Source organism: Cygnus olor, chromosome 10, assembly GCF_009769625.2.
Source record: "Cygnus olor isolate bCygOlo1 chromosome 10, bCygOlo1.pri.v2, whole genome shotgun sequence".
Lineage (NCBI taxonomy): Eukaryota > Metazoa > Chordata > Aves > Anseriformes > Anatidae > Cygnus > Cygnus olor.
Window position 1 is genome coordinate 18,547,836 of NC_049178.1, and position 20,020 is coordinate 18,567,855.

Here is a 20,020-nt window from a genome sequence, read left to right on the forward strand (position 1 = left end):
AAGCCCTCACTTAGGCCACATGCTTGTTTGAATAAAAATATTAGCGCATAATGCTGCTGGGGAAGCCTGGAGTGATATTATTCTTCCTTCATGAACCCAAAATGACTTCTGGCTGGGCCTCTGTGAAAAACAAATGTACTTTTAATTTATAATAGAATCCAGGAATGGAATAGAATTCAGGATTTAGTCCTTCTTTCCTTGTGGCATATAAACTTGAAAAAAAAAAGAAAGTATTTATTTATTTTTTGGAGTAAGTAGGGAATATATGGCAGTTACCTCTGAGTCCTCGGTTTTAAGATAAATGTTGAGAGAAAACTGAGAACACAATTTGGTGCCTTGGCAATACTACCAGCATAAATTCCTTCCTACAGACTATTTACATTAGCAGCTTGTTGTGAACTCGGGTGTTTCGCTGTTTTTTGTCTTGTTTACTCGGTACAAATCACCAACCAGTCAGTTGTAGATCATGTAAGCTTAGATGAGGAGTTTCTGATTTAAATTCAAAGCACATTTTATGGACACAGAAACCCAGAAGGCTGCCTTGATGACTTTCTTACTTCAGGCATTCCTGCTGCAGTCAATGAAACAGTGCCTTTGTGGTCTTTTAAAGCATATCTATCAAAAGGCAAACAAAAAAGCAACTAGCCAGTTGAGTCCCTGTTAGCACTTTGACCTTACCATTGATCATAGTCGCTACGATTTGAACAAGAATCTTTAGTGGTTTTTAAGAAATACTATTAGGCTACAGAGACTTTTCTAATGTTCATCTCCCCGTGTTACTGAGCTGATCACCTTTTGCCATCAAGTACTATATCAATGTCAAAATTATTAATGTTGTGGTTTAGGCCATATTAACGTCTGGCTACTGAAGTGCATGTGTTTAAACTGTTTTCAGCTCAACTGGTTGACCTTCTAATGGAGGCAATACAATTTATCCACAATACTAAATTTCCTAAAAGATAGATTTTGAAAAGACACTGCCAGAAAATACTCATTTGTTCTACATTTTCCCTTAAGACTGAAATCTATATTGTATTTGTTTTTATTTAAGGAAAAAAAAACACTTGTTTGTAAAGGAAAGCCTTGAACAGGGTTTGTTTTACTGGCACGTTGATTTTGTCCTGACTTCTATTTGGGTTTGTATACAGAGATGAATTACTACCAGATCTGCAGAATTTGAAGGCAGCTTGCAAACTGTTTGTGAGGACTGAGGCCTTGAACCTGCAAACGTTTTTACAGAAGGGAACAACTTCATGCTCATAGAATGACCGAACCTTGCTCCCATTGAAGCTGTTGATAAATGTATTGCTGATATAAACAGGACTACAGATAGGTCAGCATCACGCACTCTGACAGCGTCCTTAGCAGGACCAGGATCTAAGAAATCAGTAGTGCAAGCAGGAGTAAACTGTTCACTTACTGATAATCATGAATGTATTATCTGGATCAGACGTTGCTGGCAGTATATAGAAGTAACGAGATACTTTACTGCTGTTTATTATAAACAAATAAAAGCATCTCAGTCGGTCGGTGCTGCTAAAGTTGCAGCACTAGTTGCAGAAATAAAGCCAACAATTTGTGTTGTACTCTGAACGGCTGGGGACAGGTTATTAAAATTAAGAATGAGAAAACTGAAAATGAACTTCTGATGGGATATGGAAGTACTAAAAACACAAGTGATTTTTAAAAATTTGGTAGGAAAATGGACTTGCATGCTTTCATGTCTAGTTCTTTCATTATCTATAGTTTTATATGTATCCTTATGTAACTTTTGTAATGAAAAAGGGAGGAACACGTTAGTACAGTGTCAGATCTATTCTGGTCTTGTCTTGTAAACTTAAAATACTTTTCAATAGTATGATCAAGAACATGTTTCTCAGCTAGGGAATATTTAAGGGAAACTCACAGATTTTTACTGTGAGTGTGTGGAATAGGTCCTGCCATTCAGCAAACTTGCAAAGTCTTTGAGATTTTTGGAAAGTCTAAATCTGCATAGTTATACAGAATTTAACTGATGGAATTAATGAATTCATTATTTCAGTTTGTTAGCTGAAGATCTCAGCACTCCATAGCACACAGTTAAATACATTGCTAAAGGTATCAGTATGGTTTGCAGTCTGCAAAGTAACTGAGGAGTAATGTTACTACAAATAACTGCTTTAAAATGTCTCTTCACTTATATAAAGATATAAAGACTATTTACTTTCAGTAAATGAAATGGTTACTAAACATGAAGTACCTCCAGTTCTAACTCATCTCGGTCCATTTCTTGATGAATTCCTCCCATGTAGTCATTTGGATCATAGTACTCATGCACTGATGGATGGCTGGAAAAAAAAAAGAACTGTTTTAGGATAGCACTCAGTACTTTAGCTAGGATAATAATCCCTTCCAAGCTTATAGCAAGTCGTCATGAAACAGACTAACAACTAAACCAAGAAGTTGCACGTGGTTAATTATATATACTATACAACTTTTATACCAATAAACGCATTAGAGAAAACTGTGTATTATAAGAAGTATCTGAAACATTTGACACCTGATGATGAATGAGAAACTTGTAAGGAGTCTTAACAGTTGCTTAGTGATTTTTCTCCAAATATAGAACTGACTTGGGGAAAAAATATAGAGAGAATGGTGGCAAAACAGGATAAATGGGTATGAGGTGACACAGCCAGGTGGGCAGATATTTGCCAGGGTGCAGCTGGATTATTTGTGAGCTCAGGTTATTTATAGAGGTGCACATAGAATCATCCTTGCCTGCCTGCTTGGTATTTTTTCTTTGCCTCAAAGAGACAAAATTATATCAAATCAAGTATTATAAAAATAATTTGCCACCCAACTATTTGGATTTAAATCAACAGCATTTGTTGATTGACTTGAATGCAACAGGCTGTGCATAATGATTTAAATAGTACTTAAATATGCACCACTCTTTTCATGCTGCCATTCACTATTGGCGTGATGCTTTGTACAACTTGAGCTCCCCGACAGCTTCACTATCTACACTTTGCAAGTTTAAGCAGTGTAATTCTTTTGTGATCACTCTTTTATATGCTGCAATTTTGTATCTCCCTTTAATTCTCTGTTAACTAGATACATGTTTCTGTGTAAGTGTGAGGCTATTTAAGTAACAGCATCTGCTAAGTGGTTAAGTTACCCAAGTTGTTCTATGCAGGCTACATTTATTTAAATGGAATTTGGAAAAAAATTACAGGAAATGTTAAGAAAGCTTTAGGCACATCCCATAAACCTGCAATACTTTTTGTTTGCTTGCACATGCTAGGTAAGAGCATGGTTTAAAAGCTGTCTGACTGCCCTGGGATGTAGGGATGGCAGTGAGGCAGGCTGCGTGGTTAAGACCAACACCTAGAGCTCAAAGTGAGGCCAGCATTTAGAACCTGTGTCTAACGATCATGGGGCAATATGAAGCTACTTTATAGGACTGAGCTGGTATTATGCATGCATGTTGCAACCTAAATAATTTCTCATGAATTAATCTTTGCCATGTTCCTAATGTGCTTGGTTTCACAGCTGGAAAGTCACAGGTAGCTGACGAGGTACCGAAAACCCCTCCTGCAAATATGTCCGGGGGTCTGCAGGGTAGGTGCTCCAAGAATAAGTGTCCAAGAATAAGTGCCCTAAGCTGCACTGCCTGTTCTCTGCAAACAAGCTCAAGTCTAGCCTTTTGTCACGCATTTCCACTAATACATGCAGCTGTACTTGAATTTTCAATGGGCTGGGAATAGGTGGCGATGCAGTAATGCGATTGAACCACCTTTCAAGTAATCAGCGCTGGGAGTCATGAAAGGAATACACGCTGCACACAGAGGCTCAGTTCCCGGCTGAACGTGCGGATGTTAACATGCCATAAAAGTCACCCAGGAGCAGCACAGGGTCGGTGCCTGTTTGTAGTCAGATCCTATTTCCTAGGAGCACTGACAGCGATGTCCGGAGGGGCGTGTTGGGGTGTGTTTGTGTGCTGCTGCTCACAGCTCAGGCTCCCGGTGGGGCTCCTGTTCAGAGCCAGGACGTGCACGGCTCACAGTCTGCCACACACAACAACTGAGATGTTGAGAATCTTTTCAATTACTTTTGACTTTGTGGAGGTATGTGGCAAGACAACAGGCAATTTGCATGGATTCCTTGGGGAGCTGTTTTCCTCTGGAACAGCATGTGAGGGCGTGGTGTGTGTGCGCCAGGAGATAATTGTCATTTTTATTTGTATGTACAAAAGCATCAAGCTACCATTAACAATAATTAAAATTTGATTCTAAAACATCCATGACAGCACTGGTAAGTAATTTTAGTCCTAGAAAATAATTTATTTGAGTAACATCGCTGCAGGGTTATAATAAAGTAATTAATACACTGGAACAGAATGTAGCGACTCTTAGCATTACACAATTTATGGCAGCCATAAAAAATAAAGTTAAAACATAAGCAACCCAAAGAGGCAGTGAGAGGAATTACAAGAAGCAATAACTTTATCCATCAAACGCCAACAAAAAATGAGCTTTATGAGGCCGTGTTGTGACTCAGTGGCACTACTCATGTAAGTAATGGCTGGCTAATGTGTGGAAAAAGTGAAAATGTTTTGAGTTATGGCTCAATGGTGTAACAATCCTGGCTACTTCTGGGAGTACACAATCACCAGCAAGTAAAGGTGAGTTTGTGCACTACTTCCAACATGCCACGTTAAGGAATGCAAGGATTTTCAAGTGCTTCATGAACCGTTACTTACTCTTCAGGTAGAAGGTACGGGTCCAGCACAGAGACGGGTGGTGTAGGTGAGCCCATCTTGCTTAGAGCCATGATGTGTTCAAAAGTGATATCCGTCTGCGTGCCCACATCTACCAGCTGGGACTCGTGAGCAGTGAAGATCTTGGTGCGTGGGGATCTCCTCAGGACCTGCACCACAATGGGTTCCTTGGCGGTTTTGAACGCTTCCACTGCCTGCTCATGTGTTGCCTTAGATAAATCCTTCCCATTGACCTATGGGAGAGAAGAAAGCAAAACATGGAGAGAAACAGTCAGCAAGTGGAGGATAGCTTTGTCAGTTCTGTTAGTTTAAAAGGCTCAGCGTTATCTAAACTTACATTCAGCAAGTACTAGGAACTATTTATGCAATGTTATGCATCTCTCTTTTTCCCTTGTCGCAGGAATGACTTAACAAATCCTGTGCTCTGCCTTTTGTTTTAGTTGGTAGATTTTACTGGGCACACTCTTTGAGCTAAAGTACAGACCGACAACCCATTTGTTTCTTGCAGATTAGAAATCCCTCAGCCCTTGCTCAAACAAAACAAGCTATTGATTCTCCTGAATTTTTTTTTTAAATACTATTATTATTTTTTTAAAACCATTTAACCTCGTTACAGAACTGTTGGGACAAGAATCACAATTACAGAGTCAGGTATCAGTGTATGCAGTGTATGATAAACACCTTTTCAGATGAAACGTGATAGCTGTACCCAGTCACTACAATAAAACCTGCATTGTAGGGTGGGCTTGGACATCATACTGCGAGAGGCAATACAAAAAATAAGAAAGAACTGATCATGGATGCTTTTTCAAAATTAATTTTTTTCTCTGTAGCTTGGCCATTTCCCATCCGCAGGTCTTACCGCCATTACCTGGTTGAGTGAACGCTTACACAAAGCAGAAGACCTTTACTAAACACAACTGAGAGAGCCAGCCCAGAAGTACCAATGCTAGGCATGCCAGACTCTGGAAGACGGGGATCTGAGACGAGAATTTGAACACAGACCACTCGTATTTCAAAGGGGTAGTGAAGGTCCTGTTCATTGCACCAAAACCCAGGTCACAGTCACACCTGCAAATCCTTGGCAAGCAGAGAGATCTTTCCTGATCCAGACCTAGATTCCTGATCCAGACAGAGGTCCTGAGCACTATGCCACACCAGCTTCTAGAATATGACTTAAAACTTTAAACCAAATATCCTGCTGCTGGTATCTTTGCTTGTATCAGAGAGCACTTAGTTCACACTGTGCTCTGCCACGTTTAGTCCCATTACAGTAAGTGGGACCGCTCACAGAGTACCATTACTCAGTGCACTAACTGAATTTAGCCCGCACTTAATGTATTGCTTGCAGCAAGAAGCTGGGCAATAATAAAGAGGGTTAACTTGAGTGCAGAATCGATTGAAAAGGCTAAATTCCTTCTGAATTACCTTGTGCACGTAACACTTATTATGCTGTCATCTTTGGTTTATCTTAGAGGGGCGATGACACCAGTTTTTTTGTTGAGCCAGCTGAGAAGGGAGGTGTTAGCATTGCATTTGCATCACACAAACAGTTGTATTGACCGCAATCGCTCACAGTAACGCACAGCATGTAAAGTTTGGCCTGGTCAAATTAAACATCATTAACTTGCCCAATTGAGCAGATTACTTTAAAACAATTTGTACAGCTGTAAAATTAAGTTCAGCGTAATGTTTTCTCTTGAAAAAGGAAATGCTGATTATGGTTCCAGTTTTATTATTTGCCACAAATTAAATGTAGCACATTTTACTGTGTGCATCCTAATTATTTGGTACAACTAAATACAACAAGCAATCAAAGGAAAAGAATCTAAATTGCAGCGAGCATAATGCTTTCCAGAAATATGCTAAGAATAACTCTTGAGCAAGAAACTTTTCATGTGAGCTGCTTTCTATGTCTTTATGTTAAATGCTGGTAAACTCATGCAAAGGATAGCTTCCAGGTTATCCCCTGGTGTTGTAACTGACTTGGATTATGTGCCTTTTAGTACAGGCCCGTTAAGAATCCTTAGGGCACTTCATTGCAGCAGATCCAAGGACTGGTACCCCTTTGTGCTTTCATATGTGGTTGTTATTTAAATAGTCAGACTTCAAAATCAGATCGATATAATGTAGGGAAGAGGCGGTAGTTGGACTGTATCATAAATTGTTACTATAGGAGTCCTTTCCAAGTATTTCTCTGACATATGGCAGCATCCTCATCATGCTGGCAAACAATTCTCTGGCCAGGAGCCATGCACACAACGAATGGTTTCTGGTCAGTCTGAGGATCCCTTATAAAAGAGACTGATTTCTTAACTCAGACTGGGTAGAATCCTCGAAACTCTGCAGGTTTCTGTTTTCATCTGCAGTCGTAGCCAGGGCGGTGGACTGCTGACCTAACAGGCGTATCGAGAACTGCACTAACAAAGTCAGAGGTAGTGGCTGCATGGAGCTATCGCTCCTAGCCGTTTGGGTTCTGAATGGAGAGTGATGGAAGAGGAAGCAGTGATGGAGAAGTATGTTTTAAAGCAATTTGTAATAGGGAAATTACACTGTTTATGCACAGGCCCTTAAAAACCTGGATAACGGAAACTAGTAATTCTCAAGTCTGCTTATGTGTACATGGCCATTTTGCTTTTTGGTCCAGAAAAGGCAGCAGGTGTTGGTATGCGATTTCTAGTAGCACAACAATATTGACAAATATCTCAATGGCCTGATTTTGATGTCTGTGTGGAATTAGCCCTCATGGTTACTTTTGAGTTCTTCTGAAACTTCAGCAAATAGATCATACTGATAAAGGTGTTTTGCTGCTATCCAGAAGATTTGTCGCAATTGACAAATAATTATTCCTGGTGCTTAAAAGCCACTGAATATATGAATATATCTGTACAGTTTCACTTTGTTAAAAAAGTGGTTCTGTAATCATAAACGTTATTCCTAATGCTGCTGAATTATACTCAGCAAAATTCTTCCTTATAAATAGTTACATCTGAAATAACACAGAAGGAAAAAATCCATGCATATGAATGCTTCAGAAGACTGCCAAAAACCTACAAATATGCATAATTTCTTAAGAACCTTACATGCCATGTGACAGAGACAATGGGATCTTTCATGGCAAAAAAAAGATGGATAAATTAACTTGTCTGAAATGTTGAAATGCTTAGCTTTTGGGCCTTCTTTGCATTGGAATTAAATTGAACATGGAGAAAGCTGCAGTTAAACTCAAGTGTAAGGAATGGACCTTGATGAAATTTGTGGTGGAGCCAGACAGTAGGCTCAACAACTGCGTGAGACACAGAGATAGGTAATGAGAATTAAGGCTATACACTGAAGAAGGAAGGGATGATAGACTTTTTAAAATAGAAATTATGTGATGATTATGCACTAGAACATTTATAGTGTATGCTGTACTTCGTACTGTTCTGTACAAGAGTAGGCTGCAGAGGGCATGCTAGCTAAAATCTGCATTGTAAAGGCAGCAGAAATCTATAGATACACATGGTGTAATCCTGTCTGGAAGGTCAGCGTCTCCTAGAAGTTTTCTTTCAACACTTGGAATGACAATAAAATAGTCATTGAGTTTGATTTGATGGTCACTAAAGTCACTGGGAGCTTTGCCGTTGCAGTGCGTTAAGCGCTGACTGAAGCAAAGTACTACAGCAAAACAAAGGAAAATGTTACAAAGCCAAGTAAGCCACCAGCATTCGACAGGCATGGCCAAAGTCTGACAGTGTAAAGGAAAATGCTGTCAAGGTCCATTACAGTATACATGATGTATATTTGTAATCAAGAAAGGAGATCTGATAAACAAGATGCAACAAAGGAGACCTGACACAAATACAAATGTCCCACCAGCCAAACAAATGGAAATGACGTTGCAAACTCTCATTTCAGTCATGGGGCTCTTATCGATTTCTATTTCCAAGAAGTAAATTGTGATAAAAAATAAACGCTAATTCATAAAAGGAAAAAAAAAAAAGATGTTAATATGCTATATCTGGCCCAAACCAGAAGCAGCTGATGATCTTAACTGTAAGGTTGAACCCTAAACATCAGAACAGCACATGACAGGAGATGTGAAAGCAACAAGTATAATGCAACTGTACTTCAAGATCAAACTTCTAAGAGCCATGAAAAAGGCTAGAAATTTTTGAATGCTACCTTGGAGGAGATAAATGCGTAACAATGTGCAGTAGGACTTTGCTGGCTGTAGTCTTGGTAAGACCCAAGGGGATTCCTGAGTGTTTTCAAATCTCTGTTGCTTGGGTAACTAATAGTTTGTCAGCTACAAGATTTATGAACGCACATCATCCAATGTTGGATGCAAACATAGCATTCTCGTGGAATATGGGACACTAGACAGAGTATAGATGGCCACTAGTGCTGTTTTGTCGGGGGGGTAAAGCAGGCTAGTTGCTACTTGGTTGATGGCAGACATAAACTGGGGGCTTCCTAGGTATATCAAAATGCGCTACTTGTTTATATAGACAACCAGTTCTTATTTTATTTTTCTAATATAATGCTTATGAAAAAAAAACAAACAGCTTTTATTCTTTTTCTTTTCCTGTGATAGAATTTACACCACTGGGTTATTTACACAAGAAAAATGTTTAAGGTGACATGTTCTTGAAAATGATTCCCCGTTTCCCCCCTTGCAGCCACAAGGACACCATGGCCACGAGCGGCTGGGAGCTGTGCAGACCTGAAGAGACAATGCGAGAGCTCCAGGACAGGGCCATGCTGGAAGGAGATCTGCAGAAGAGAATGAAGCTGGACACTCAACGAAAGCAGGTAAGGAGCCTTGCACTCAAGCTTGTACAAATACCAGTTACAATAGTATAGATGAAGTAGCTCTGGATGTTGGCAAGTAGTAGTTAGCTGAAAGGTGAGAAAGCCAGAAAATCCCTTAGTATAAGAGTTTACTGGCATACTTATAATTATTTCGTACCTCTTTTTTGCTTAAATAATGTGTAAAGTTTGCTGGGTTTTGGAGTTATACTACAGAAACTAGAAAGGTTTCTCTAGAAGAAAAGTATTTTTCCATCCATCAAGTTAGACTGATTTTTATGGGTTTAGTGTCATGAATGGCAAACATTTGTATGCATTGTACAGCTTGTTGGTTCTCTGCTTCACGAATGTCACAGAGGAAAACTTTTTTGCTTAAGAATGAGTAAGCAGCTTTTCTTTGTAGAAATTCATGCAAATCCTTGGGAAGTGCACTATAAAAATGCTAGTTCTGTTAGACTACAGACGTCTGTGTTCCATTTAAAACGCTCTTTATGGTCTGATTCACTTCTTTAGCAAGTTCTTAAGAAGTCTGCATATTAAGAAAAAGCAGCAGAACTTTAAAGATTTTATAGAAACTAGAGCAGCAAAAAGCCTATTTTCTAAACCTCCTTTTCCTCAGGAATTGGAAAAGGAAGGTTCAAAATATAGGTTAATTCTTCTTGCGGCTCCATCTAATCCCTCTTTTATTTCCCTCATATGGACAGTCTCTCTTTTTCAAAAAAAAAAAAAAGAATTATATTGTTTTGTAATAGACTGTTTCCATGTGCGTGCATTTCCCTTCTGCCTTGTGAGCCATCCATGACAAAATAGTTAAGACCAAAGAAAAATTCTTTACTTAAGAGTACAGAATACATTTGTTCTCTAAACTGTTAACTTCCAAATGGAAAATCTTGGGAAAAAGACCACTGAAATAAAGGAATTTTTCTTCTGTTAGTAATTAGCACATTTACAAATTAACACTACAGCACCAGTACTGCACACTGCATACTGAACTGTGCCCGCTTCTGGTTGGATTCTCAGGCTCTGCTCCTATGTATCACAACTCAAAATAAAAAACCACAGGGTAATTTTATCAGTTGCTTCAATGAAAACAGTTTAAGACCAATGCTGAGGTGTCTGAAACTCTTGGACTTTCTCTACATACAAAATTTACTTGGAGCCCTTTTTTTACATATGCATTTATCTTGTTAAATGATCTTATATGAGGGCAGAAATACTTTAACGTCTTTTGTCACCATTAAAAATGCAATCTTTTGCCTATCTGTTCATGGCGTAATAGCCCTGGTCAGTATAAAACATGGAGACAAGTTTACAGGCCCTTCCTTTTTAATGCCTCTTTCTGCTGTCTCAGTCGCACGACCCAGAGGGAGCCAATCAATTATATTTATGAGCGAGGTACAAATGACAGCCGTAAATACTCATGACTAGCTAATGAGCAGAATTCAGTGACCGCAATTACCCATTTTCTCTCATTCTCTAGATTTGCCCATGGTTGTGGCAAACATGGGCAAATGTTCAAAGAACTATGCTTGGACAGTGATGTTACTTGGAAATGCTGCTTCCCTCCTCAAACGTGCTTTCACAGGAGGCAAAACCTACATCTGTGTACTTGTCTAGTACAGCAAATTACACCTTTTTTGTGAATGAGAATCTCCTTCTAAAAAAACCCTGTGTGATTCTATATTTACCTTTAAAACACAGACTCCCGTAACAAGGGTCCCCATGCAGGTACAAGACCCAGAGGTGTCTGACTGATGTCCCGGGTTGTCTCCTGTCATTCCAGCACAACCTAATTGCAGTCAGCATGGGTGTATACCAAGTATATTGCACAATGATAGTAAATAGCATCAAAGCATTAATCTGATTACATTATAATGTTGCACAGATTTCAGCTCAATCAGAGTAACGTAAGAAACCAGTTGCGTTACTGAATCAGGTCAAAAGTCCCTGTAGACCAGTAATTTTTCCCCAACAGTGGCATGTAGAGGGTGCTTTGAGAACCACGTAAGGTGTACGCAGAGGGACCTTTCCCCTGCTATGTCCTCCCAGAGTCTACAGCTATTAGTGTAGCAATTAAAAATACCTCAATTAAAATCAGAGTAGTGCAAGCTAGCATATAGCTTAGGCCTTAAAATAACACTAACGTTATTTTATTAGTGTACCAGAATATGCAAGCACAGAACAAAAAGCAGTGCCTCCTCTGGAGAGCCTGCTCTGAGCAACAAGTCACAAGGAGCACTGTACGGATGAGAAGATGAAACACAAAACAAGTCAGTGTTTTACCCAAAGTCACCAGAGTACACCAGAACCAAAACCTGCACACTGAAATTAAAGACACCCTGCTTGAGAACATTCAAATTGTCAGCGTTCCCATTTCTGCACTGCTGCTGACCATTTGTAGTTTCTGAGTCCATCCTCCCACTCCCCCCCCTTCTTCCACGAATGTCCCACTGATGTAAGACGGGGCAAAGAGCACTTGAGGATAGCTCTGAAACGAGCTGTCTTGAGGTTGCTTACATTGTTATGGAAGTTGCTGCCAGGTTGAGATGGAAAAAATGCCCAGTGCCGCTATCTGGGAACCCATCAGGAGTGACAGATCCATCTGGGGGCAGCTGAGGGCCTGCTCTTTCAGTGGCTACCTGGTGTCTGCAGGGCAGGCTTTGTAATCTTGTGCCATCTGCCTACAGAGGCAGAGCTGTGCGTTCAGCTGAGGAACACAAACCTCCGAAGCTGCAGTGTAGGTTTAAGTCCCACCACCACCAACTCATCTGCCCTTTCAGTCCATGCTGCTTGACCATGACCTAGAACTTCTGTAGTGTGCTACTAGTGTACGGAAGAAAAACACCTCAAATTTCCTTTATTTGGCTAAAATTGACAGCAGTTATACAGCTACAGTGAGGTCAAGTACAAGGGCTTCTGTTGCACCCTGCAAGCAAGTCTGCTAAATTCAACAAGGCTTTCTTATCAGCTGTGATCTTTTAACGTTTGGATGCTAAATTTCTCAGAAATGGTGCTGTTAGGTCTAATTCAGTCAGTGTAAATGAACGTGATCCATGAAAATGCATAAGCCAAGTGTTGGTTTAGTCTGACCGTGCAGTTCGCCTTTCTGTGAAGCATTTCATTTCTCAAGTGTTCCCAAGGAGTCTGATGGTGCTGTTTGGAAAATGCTACTGAGCACAGCTAAGGTGGTGTCTTGGGGTAAAGCCAGGTGAAATTTCAGCAATTAGAAATGAAATCAGCAAGTGCCCAGGTCCTGTGCCAGTGGAGCATGTGTCCCATCACCTCCAACAAGGCAGTGTCCAGAGTTATCATCTTGCTTCAATAGTCACTGCTTAGAGACCATTGAAGGGCTGTATATGTACATATACAGGGAAGTATAAGCACATTTTACAGTATTTATTCTGCCACCTTCCCGTCGAATGCCTACGTGGCTACCTGCTTCGGGAGGACTAGCTGGCTCTGCCTCCATGTACCCGTCCAGTCTCTGAGAGGAACAGTCCCATTTCTGTAAAAATGTAGAGTTGTACTGTCCTAGTGAAAATGAAGCATGACCTTTCGTTTCATTATTAATGAACACAACAAAACACATTTATTGAATCTGCACTTTTTCATTACTCCATATGTTTCCTCTTTCCCAGCCCATGCCTGACATGTGACAGTAAGGCACAGAATGATTGTCCCTGGTGCCTTCTCCCTTGTGGTTTCTTGCCACCTGCTTCATAGCATTAAACAGATGTATAAGTGTAAAGCATTACAAAACCCATCTTTTCAATCATTTATCACTTAATAATAATAAAAAAATCTAAATAGAGCTATGCTGTGGTTAAGCATTTTATCTGCTAAATGTAACGAAGAAAGGCACTGTAGATTTCAGGAAGATTATGTAGCAGTAAGATATTTCACGTGCACAGTAGGTCAAATTCACCGTTTATATCACAGGCATTTTGTTTATTTCTTATCGCATCTTGTTTATGTTCCTTTAATGATCAAAATATTCCTCTAATATGCAATAAAGAGTATCTTCCAGAGAAATCCTAACAGAGGCATTGCATTATTCATCGTCAAGTGAAGAGGAAAATTTCAATTGCCAGTTTCTGGTAAATGTCTAATTAAGAAGGGGGACTTCTGAGCCACAGACAGGCGCCACAATCATTAAAGGGCAGTTTTCTGAAGATTATGAGTCTCCAGTCTGTCAAGCAGAGTTTTTCTACAGCTGAACTAATTCAGCAGTAGAAAACCCTGTCTAGAACAAAGCCCTTGGAATTAACATCTTGTTTAAGCAAACACATGCCTACTTTGAAGTAAGTGTGATAGGTTCACAACTGTTATTGAGATCAAGTTTAATGGTAGCAAAGTGACAGAATATAACTTCAACACTATCCTTAATTTCAGCTGCAGTACAGAAAGTGTACATACAGAGTACTTGAAGCCATACTGTGTATTTCAAAGTAGACCAGTTTACTATAGTTGGCGCAACCAGTTCAGTTTTGACGTTGAAAACCACTTACAGTTGTTATTAGGATTTTCTTTGAGATGGGTAGTTGCTTTGGCAGGTTCCAGTTTGGCTCTGATTTGGGATATCATCATAGCTCAGTGAGGTTGAAGTCTAGTTAGACTGTGTCCTTGAATCAGTCTTTCTTAACAACTGATTGCTTTAGTTTAATTTTTGCAATTCCAAGTGTGTGAGTGGAATTGTAATGGCAAAGGGAGCTGCATCAGTGATAGCTCAGTGCAACTGCCTCGTGCCTTAGTGCTGCTGAAAGAAGTCTCCTTGCAAGTGCTGCTGCTGGATGCTGCTGATGAAATACAGTGTTGGTTATTTCTTCATCACTACCATCTTCTCATTAGCACAGCAATTTGACCTTGGTGTTTATATTACTTTGGCCACATAATATCTTAGTCATGTTTAAAGGACAAACCCAGTTTGCCCGCTATTGTTATTACCAATGCTGTCGTTTACTTGTCTCAGATTTGTGCCAGGCCAAGAGCATGTGAGCAGAGCTTTCAAGTTACTGAAACACTAAAAGGTCATTGCATCAACTGTTTATTTATATATGAACTTTAGTATTTGTGGAAGGTGCCAGCTCAACAATCACGGAGGCAGAAGTCTTCTGACCTCAGATCATTTGAAGCAAGGGCAGTGGCAATGTGAGCTTGTTTCCTGCCAGTGTTTCTATCCTTATTCTGGAGGGACAGCCTGGAGGAAGGATTTGGTCACCGTGCTCACTTAACCCATGATTTCTCAGCTGGAAGTGTCAGTTTTGATGGGCTGTTTTTATGACACCCTCCCACCCTGAGAACTGGATGAACTCCATTATCTTGAATCCCAGGGAACACCTTTAAACACTGCCTGTCCAACTAGAGGCATGTGAGTTAAAATCCTAAGTCCTTAACCGTGGAAATGTTAAGTGTTTATTTAGGAAATGATTTCGCTGTGTGCTTACCTCCCAAACTGTGTGTAAATGCGTGCTTAGGGTGAAATAGGTACTCAGAAAACTGAGGTCCTAATCACTATTTTTTATTTTACAAACTCTAAAGCTCTGCCTCAGATAACTCACTCTTCTGTAAGTTTCCTTCAGTGGGATTACTTCCTGTTCCCCAAGGAATTTTCCTACAAAGGGAACAGCCCTTATTTCTGCTACTGTTCGTATCTGAGCTAAAGACGTTGACAAAAGCCAACCGGAAAACTGGTCTCAAACACCTTCCCAATTCTATGGTTTCACTCTTAAGAAAATTCTTCCCCCTTCCTACTTTCACAAACTTAAAAACGTTCTGAAGAAAATTCCCGTTTAACTAGAAAACCAAACTCTAATGGCACATAATCACTTCACATGCTGCATGCAACTGGGAAGTGAACCTCAGGATACGTCGCTGATACACGGGCTTAGCGCAGTGACACTGTTCGGCACCAGGAATCCAAGCTGCCCCAGTCCCCTTTGTGTTCGCAATACAAAGCATTGATATGCACGGCTACAATAGCCTTTAATGACTAGGTGTCTTAATTTGCTTTTTATTATGTGATTAAAGGTCCAATAAGGTATGTGTTCAACAAGAGGGAAGACCATTGTTCTGCATCGTTAAGCTCACAGCAGCCCAAAAAGAAATTGTAGGCAATGTGCCAAAGCCCTTAATGAAGAGGATCTCTTTGAATTATCTATGGATGAGGAAGGGATAAAGCCTGAGCCCTGGTATATTTGATCCTCTTTGTACTCTCTGTTATGAGGACTTACAGAGCCAGACGTACCAGACCTTCTGGAATTGTAATTTATTGAAGCATTATTTTCCCAGCCACACTAAAGCTCTTGGCCTAATAGAGAAAGTGCAGTTATGTACTATTATTAATTCTTGCAAGTGTTTTCTGAATTCCTACACCTTGCAGTCATTAACCTTTTAAAAATAAGGCTAAGAGGATTTATCTGTAACAATGCTCAGTATTTCCTAAAACCAAATTATGTAGATTTTGTCTACATCAGACTTGGAAAAAAGCTTCTTTTAGTTTTCTCCGGTACGGCAATGTCAGCTTATCCCATGATGTTAGGGTTACATGGATGATATGGAATAAAACCTACTGTAAGAGGTATTTATCACTGCTAACATGTTTTAAAACTTTCATCTCTTATATCCTGTTATTTTAAATGAAGATGATGCTTCATCTCCTTTACCATTAAATTTTTACTGATTGTTCTTAAGTTGTATGAGGATGCTTTCTGTAGTTACAGTGACATTTAATTATCTGGACATAGTCCCTAAGCTATAGCATTCCCTCCCACCTATCTTGTGAGACAGAGAAATCAAAGTAGTACTCTGTTAAAGTAATTTTGCACAATAATTTATATTTTGGAATAATCAGGGATTATAGTCTTAAATAATTCAGATTTTCCTACGTTAGAAATCCTGGTTTTATAGGATTACATGCACCTTTCACTTCTGTGGGAGCTGAGGGTACTCCCACCATGTTTCCCCAAGGGCTCTCTCTCTCTCTCTGTCTCTCTCTCTCATGCTTAACGTTAATCGCTGCTGCTGTGCACTGAGCCACCTCTGCTGCAGAAACGAGGCTGCAAGACTTTGCAGGTCGGTTTCTAAATCCAAACTCCTGCCAGGGAGCTGCACCTGCAGTCAGCACCAGATAGTTTAGTCATCTCAGATATCACTAGGACTGTTCCTGCGATGGATTTTAAGGGCATGTATTTAAAGAATGGTGCCCTGCATCTGTTAGGAGATGTTAGTAACTTCCAAAGGTTCCCTGCTTCCTTCATTCGCAACAGAACTTGTGCAAGCTTCCTAAACAATTAAAATATTCATAATTTGTTACTGTCTCTGTCTGCTCTGGTTGTTGCACTTCTGTATGTGATTCACTGATAGTCATCAAACGCAGACTGCATGAAAACTTGGTGACCTTGGGGGATAAGTGACTATTCCAACAGCCCCAGCAGGATCTGAACGGAGGGCTCACACAAACGCTAACTGGCACCAAGTCTGCTATTGTGAGCAGCATCTGAAGCCCGTTCCCAGTACGGAGCCATGTCCGAGAAATCTGATTATCTCTCTCTAAAATTCTTGCCATCATCGCATGCATAGCAGCTTAGCAAGTGGAAGTGAGTCAGTATAAATAGAAATGACAGTAAGCGTGTCTTCCGATTTGTTCTCACAAGTTTTTTTTTCCCTTCCACAAAGCAACAGTGTCCTTCGGGTGAGCGAGTGAGAATTAGATCAAAACTGCATGTTTAAAATTTAATCACTTCCCTACTAGCATTACACACAAAACACATATATTATTCACTGTGTTGTCAGTGACATCAGGATCTGTGATCAAACGCAGGTAGCACAGCGAAGAGCCCCAGGTTTCGCCGTGCTGCGATGCTGAGCAATACCCTCTGCCGGCAAGCGGAAAACATGACAGCGCTGGGACGTGTCACCCGCCTCAGTCCTCGTGTCACTTGGTAATTGTCACACGCTCTAACCCACATTAGGAATGGCACAGTAGTAAAGTGCACTTTGAGAGAGCTGGGTGTTTTCTGCTTGTCTGGAGCGTTCAACTTGCTTCAATTTTCAGAGGTTTACTACCTGCCTATGTTTATTTCAGGAGATCAGTAAGTATATGTCCCTTAAATACCTGGCCATCACCTTACTTGGTTCCGTCACGCTTTTTGGGTCCAAATTATATTGAGATGTGACAGAAATTACAGAGACAGAAAGAAACTCGGAAACATAGGAAATGGGGTTTTTGTAACAGAAGTTGGTGTATTACCACATTTTTTGAAAACTTATCAGACGCTTAATCACAGAATCACAGATTATCCCGAGTTGGAAGGGACCCACAAGGATCATCAAGTCCAACTCCTGGGTCCCCAGAGGACCACCCAGATCAGATCTGCAGGGTATTAGTTTTAATCTGCTGTCAATTCTAGCTGTTTGTTAGCTGATATTTCTACACACAGAGGTGCAAGAACTGGACATTAAAACTTACCCTGACAGGAGCAGTCCCTTAAAGACTGGATTCAGCACTGAATGAAGGCATCGCACAGAAAGAAGTGTCTATGTGGACTTGTAAACAGAGACAAAACCTTTTGAGCATTAATCATTGCCCATGTCTTTCCTAACTTGTTCAAAGAGTGTGTGACCAAGCCATGACCCTTGTCAAGAAATTTTACTAATGCATGCCAGAGAAATAAAGCACAGTGTCCTATTTCATGCCACAAAGTTTTGTGAAGTTTGACATATAATAGCATGCATTTACATATTTGATGTTCTGCAAGTGTAAATGGGAAGGTAAAAACATAATAATTATCTCACACATATCAAACAAGGCAACAGACACTTTCATTTCCATTTGTATAAGCAATTTTTGCTATTCCATTTTCCCTGTCATCAACAGTGGTCACAAGCCTAAAAGAGAACATTTGCTTTTAGAAATGAAATCTAATGCTTTACCTGACAAACTTCATACAGTAATTTGTACTGTTCTTCTTGCTTCTGTAGAGTGCACAAACTGCATCCCATGTTTAAACAAGTGGCAGAAATAATCTTCCTTATTCAGCAGTGCAGCCACAGAAATCTGTTAACAAGCATGCATGCAGATATCCTTTGGAACACCCAGGTGAGTCGGCTGGCCTGGAACAGTTCACAGTGCTATCGCGCAGGGTGCTGCGCAGCAACTGTGCTCTTTTCTTTAGAGCTTTCCCTCTTCCCTGGCAGTACACAACACTCCCTCTGCTGCTCCACTCCGGCTGCCGTGCTGTGCTCCAATGCGCACGCTATATACTGCTCCTCATGCATATTAATCAGCTCTCATTGACTATTCATAACAGACAGTGATACAGAAGCTATAATTGCCAACTATGACAGCTGAAATTTCTCTAATTAACAGGCAAGTGCTTCAGTAGCAGGCATAATAAAAGACACTAACAATTTTGTAAACCATTTTGTAGCAATTACAAATAAACATGACTACATTTTACCATGGTCCCTCAGGATAATTCTTAACATACTTAAGCAGACTAGAAGTACGTTTTAAATGTAAGTCACAATGCAATGAATCTAATAGCACAGAACTCGGCAGTGGCTGTGGCAGAGTTGAATATGCCCAGTAGCATTTATTTTTCTCTCATACTCTGGTGGCATCTGAGTGGCTCAGTTTTATAGCAGGAGATGACTGAACTAGGAATTTACCAAACACAACACAGAAAGGCCATCTCTATCCCTAAAGCCTATGCACAGCCTGAGGACTTTGCTACAAAGCAATAGAGATGTTACTGGTGGATGTATGTGGATTTAGAAGAAAAAAAGAGAGCCTTAGATTAATAGTTACAGATTAGCTTTAGAGTAAATTTATACCAACTGAAAAATGGCCATTCATGCTGCTGACTTTCTCTATTTGAAGAGTGTAAATAACAGGTCTGCATATTATTTGTTTTATTAAATATCTAGATGTTACCAGATTATAAAAAAGATAGACAATAAGTGTGGTATGTGTGACTGTTCAGTATTTGAGTGCCTCGATCCTCATTAAAACGGCGCTATAGATGTAAAAGGATAAAAGAGCAGTGAACTGCCTAACGAACTAGAAAAGTACTCACAAGTGTAAGCTTTATGGATATTTCCCAGTCTGTAGAAAACACTACATTGTGTTACGAGTCGGATGGACCATACTCTTTCATTTTTTTTTAAACATTCAGAAAACATGCATTTTTATAATCCTTATTTCAATCTATTCTGCTATGAAGAAATGATGAAGCCACAATAGCACAAGAATGAGACAAAGAGTATAAATTCAGACATGGGTGTTTATGGCAGAGGGTCTGGATCTCAGACTGTGGTTGTCTACCTGATTTCTAACTGTTGGCTTAGCACATTTCTGTAAATGACAACGGAGATTTTGTGTGAGGACACGTGCAGCTTTATGTCCCAACGATCCATAGGTATCTTGCTATTGCTACAATTGCACTCACTCTCAATTTGCATTGAAAT

The 20,020-nt window shown here is 40.0% G+C and overlaps 1 protein-coding gene and 1 long non-coding RNA gene across 3 annotated transcripts in view; one reads left to right on the forward strand and one right to left on the reverse strand.

Moving 5' to 3' along the window:
- PDZRN3 (PDZ domain containing ring finger 3) overlaps window positions 1–20,020 on the reverse strand; it is a 133,065-nt gene that overhangs the window by 12,021 nt on the left and 101,024 nt on the right. The window contains exons 1-3 of one of the 2 annotated variants that reach the window (XM_040568553.1): window positions 18,485–18,689; window positions 4,745–4,995; window positions 2,240–2,327 (exon numbers count right to left, since the gene is read on the reverse strand). In XM_040568553.1, the coding sequence (XP_040424487.1) occupies window positions 2,240–2,327; window positions 4,745–4,995; window positions 18,485–18,553 (408 nt within the window). In that variant the 5' untranslated portion in view covers window positions 18,554–18,689. Of the gene's footprint in view, window positions 1–2,239; window positions 2,328–4,744; window positions 4,996–18,484; window positions 18,690–20,020 lie in introns of those variants that run through there. The other variant, XM_040568552.1, reaches the window with a different exon arrangement.
- LOC121075381 lies at window positions 14,750–18,640 on the forward strand. Its single transcript, XR_005822940.1, has 3 exons — window positions 14,750–14,921; window positions 17,373–17,493; window positions 18,533–18,640. It is a non-coding gene; the product is annotated as an uncharacterized LOC121075381 (long non-coding RNA).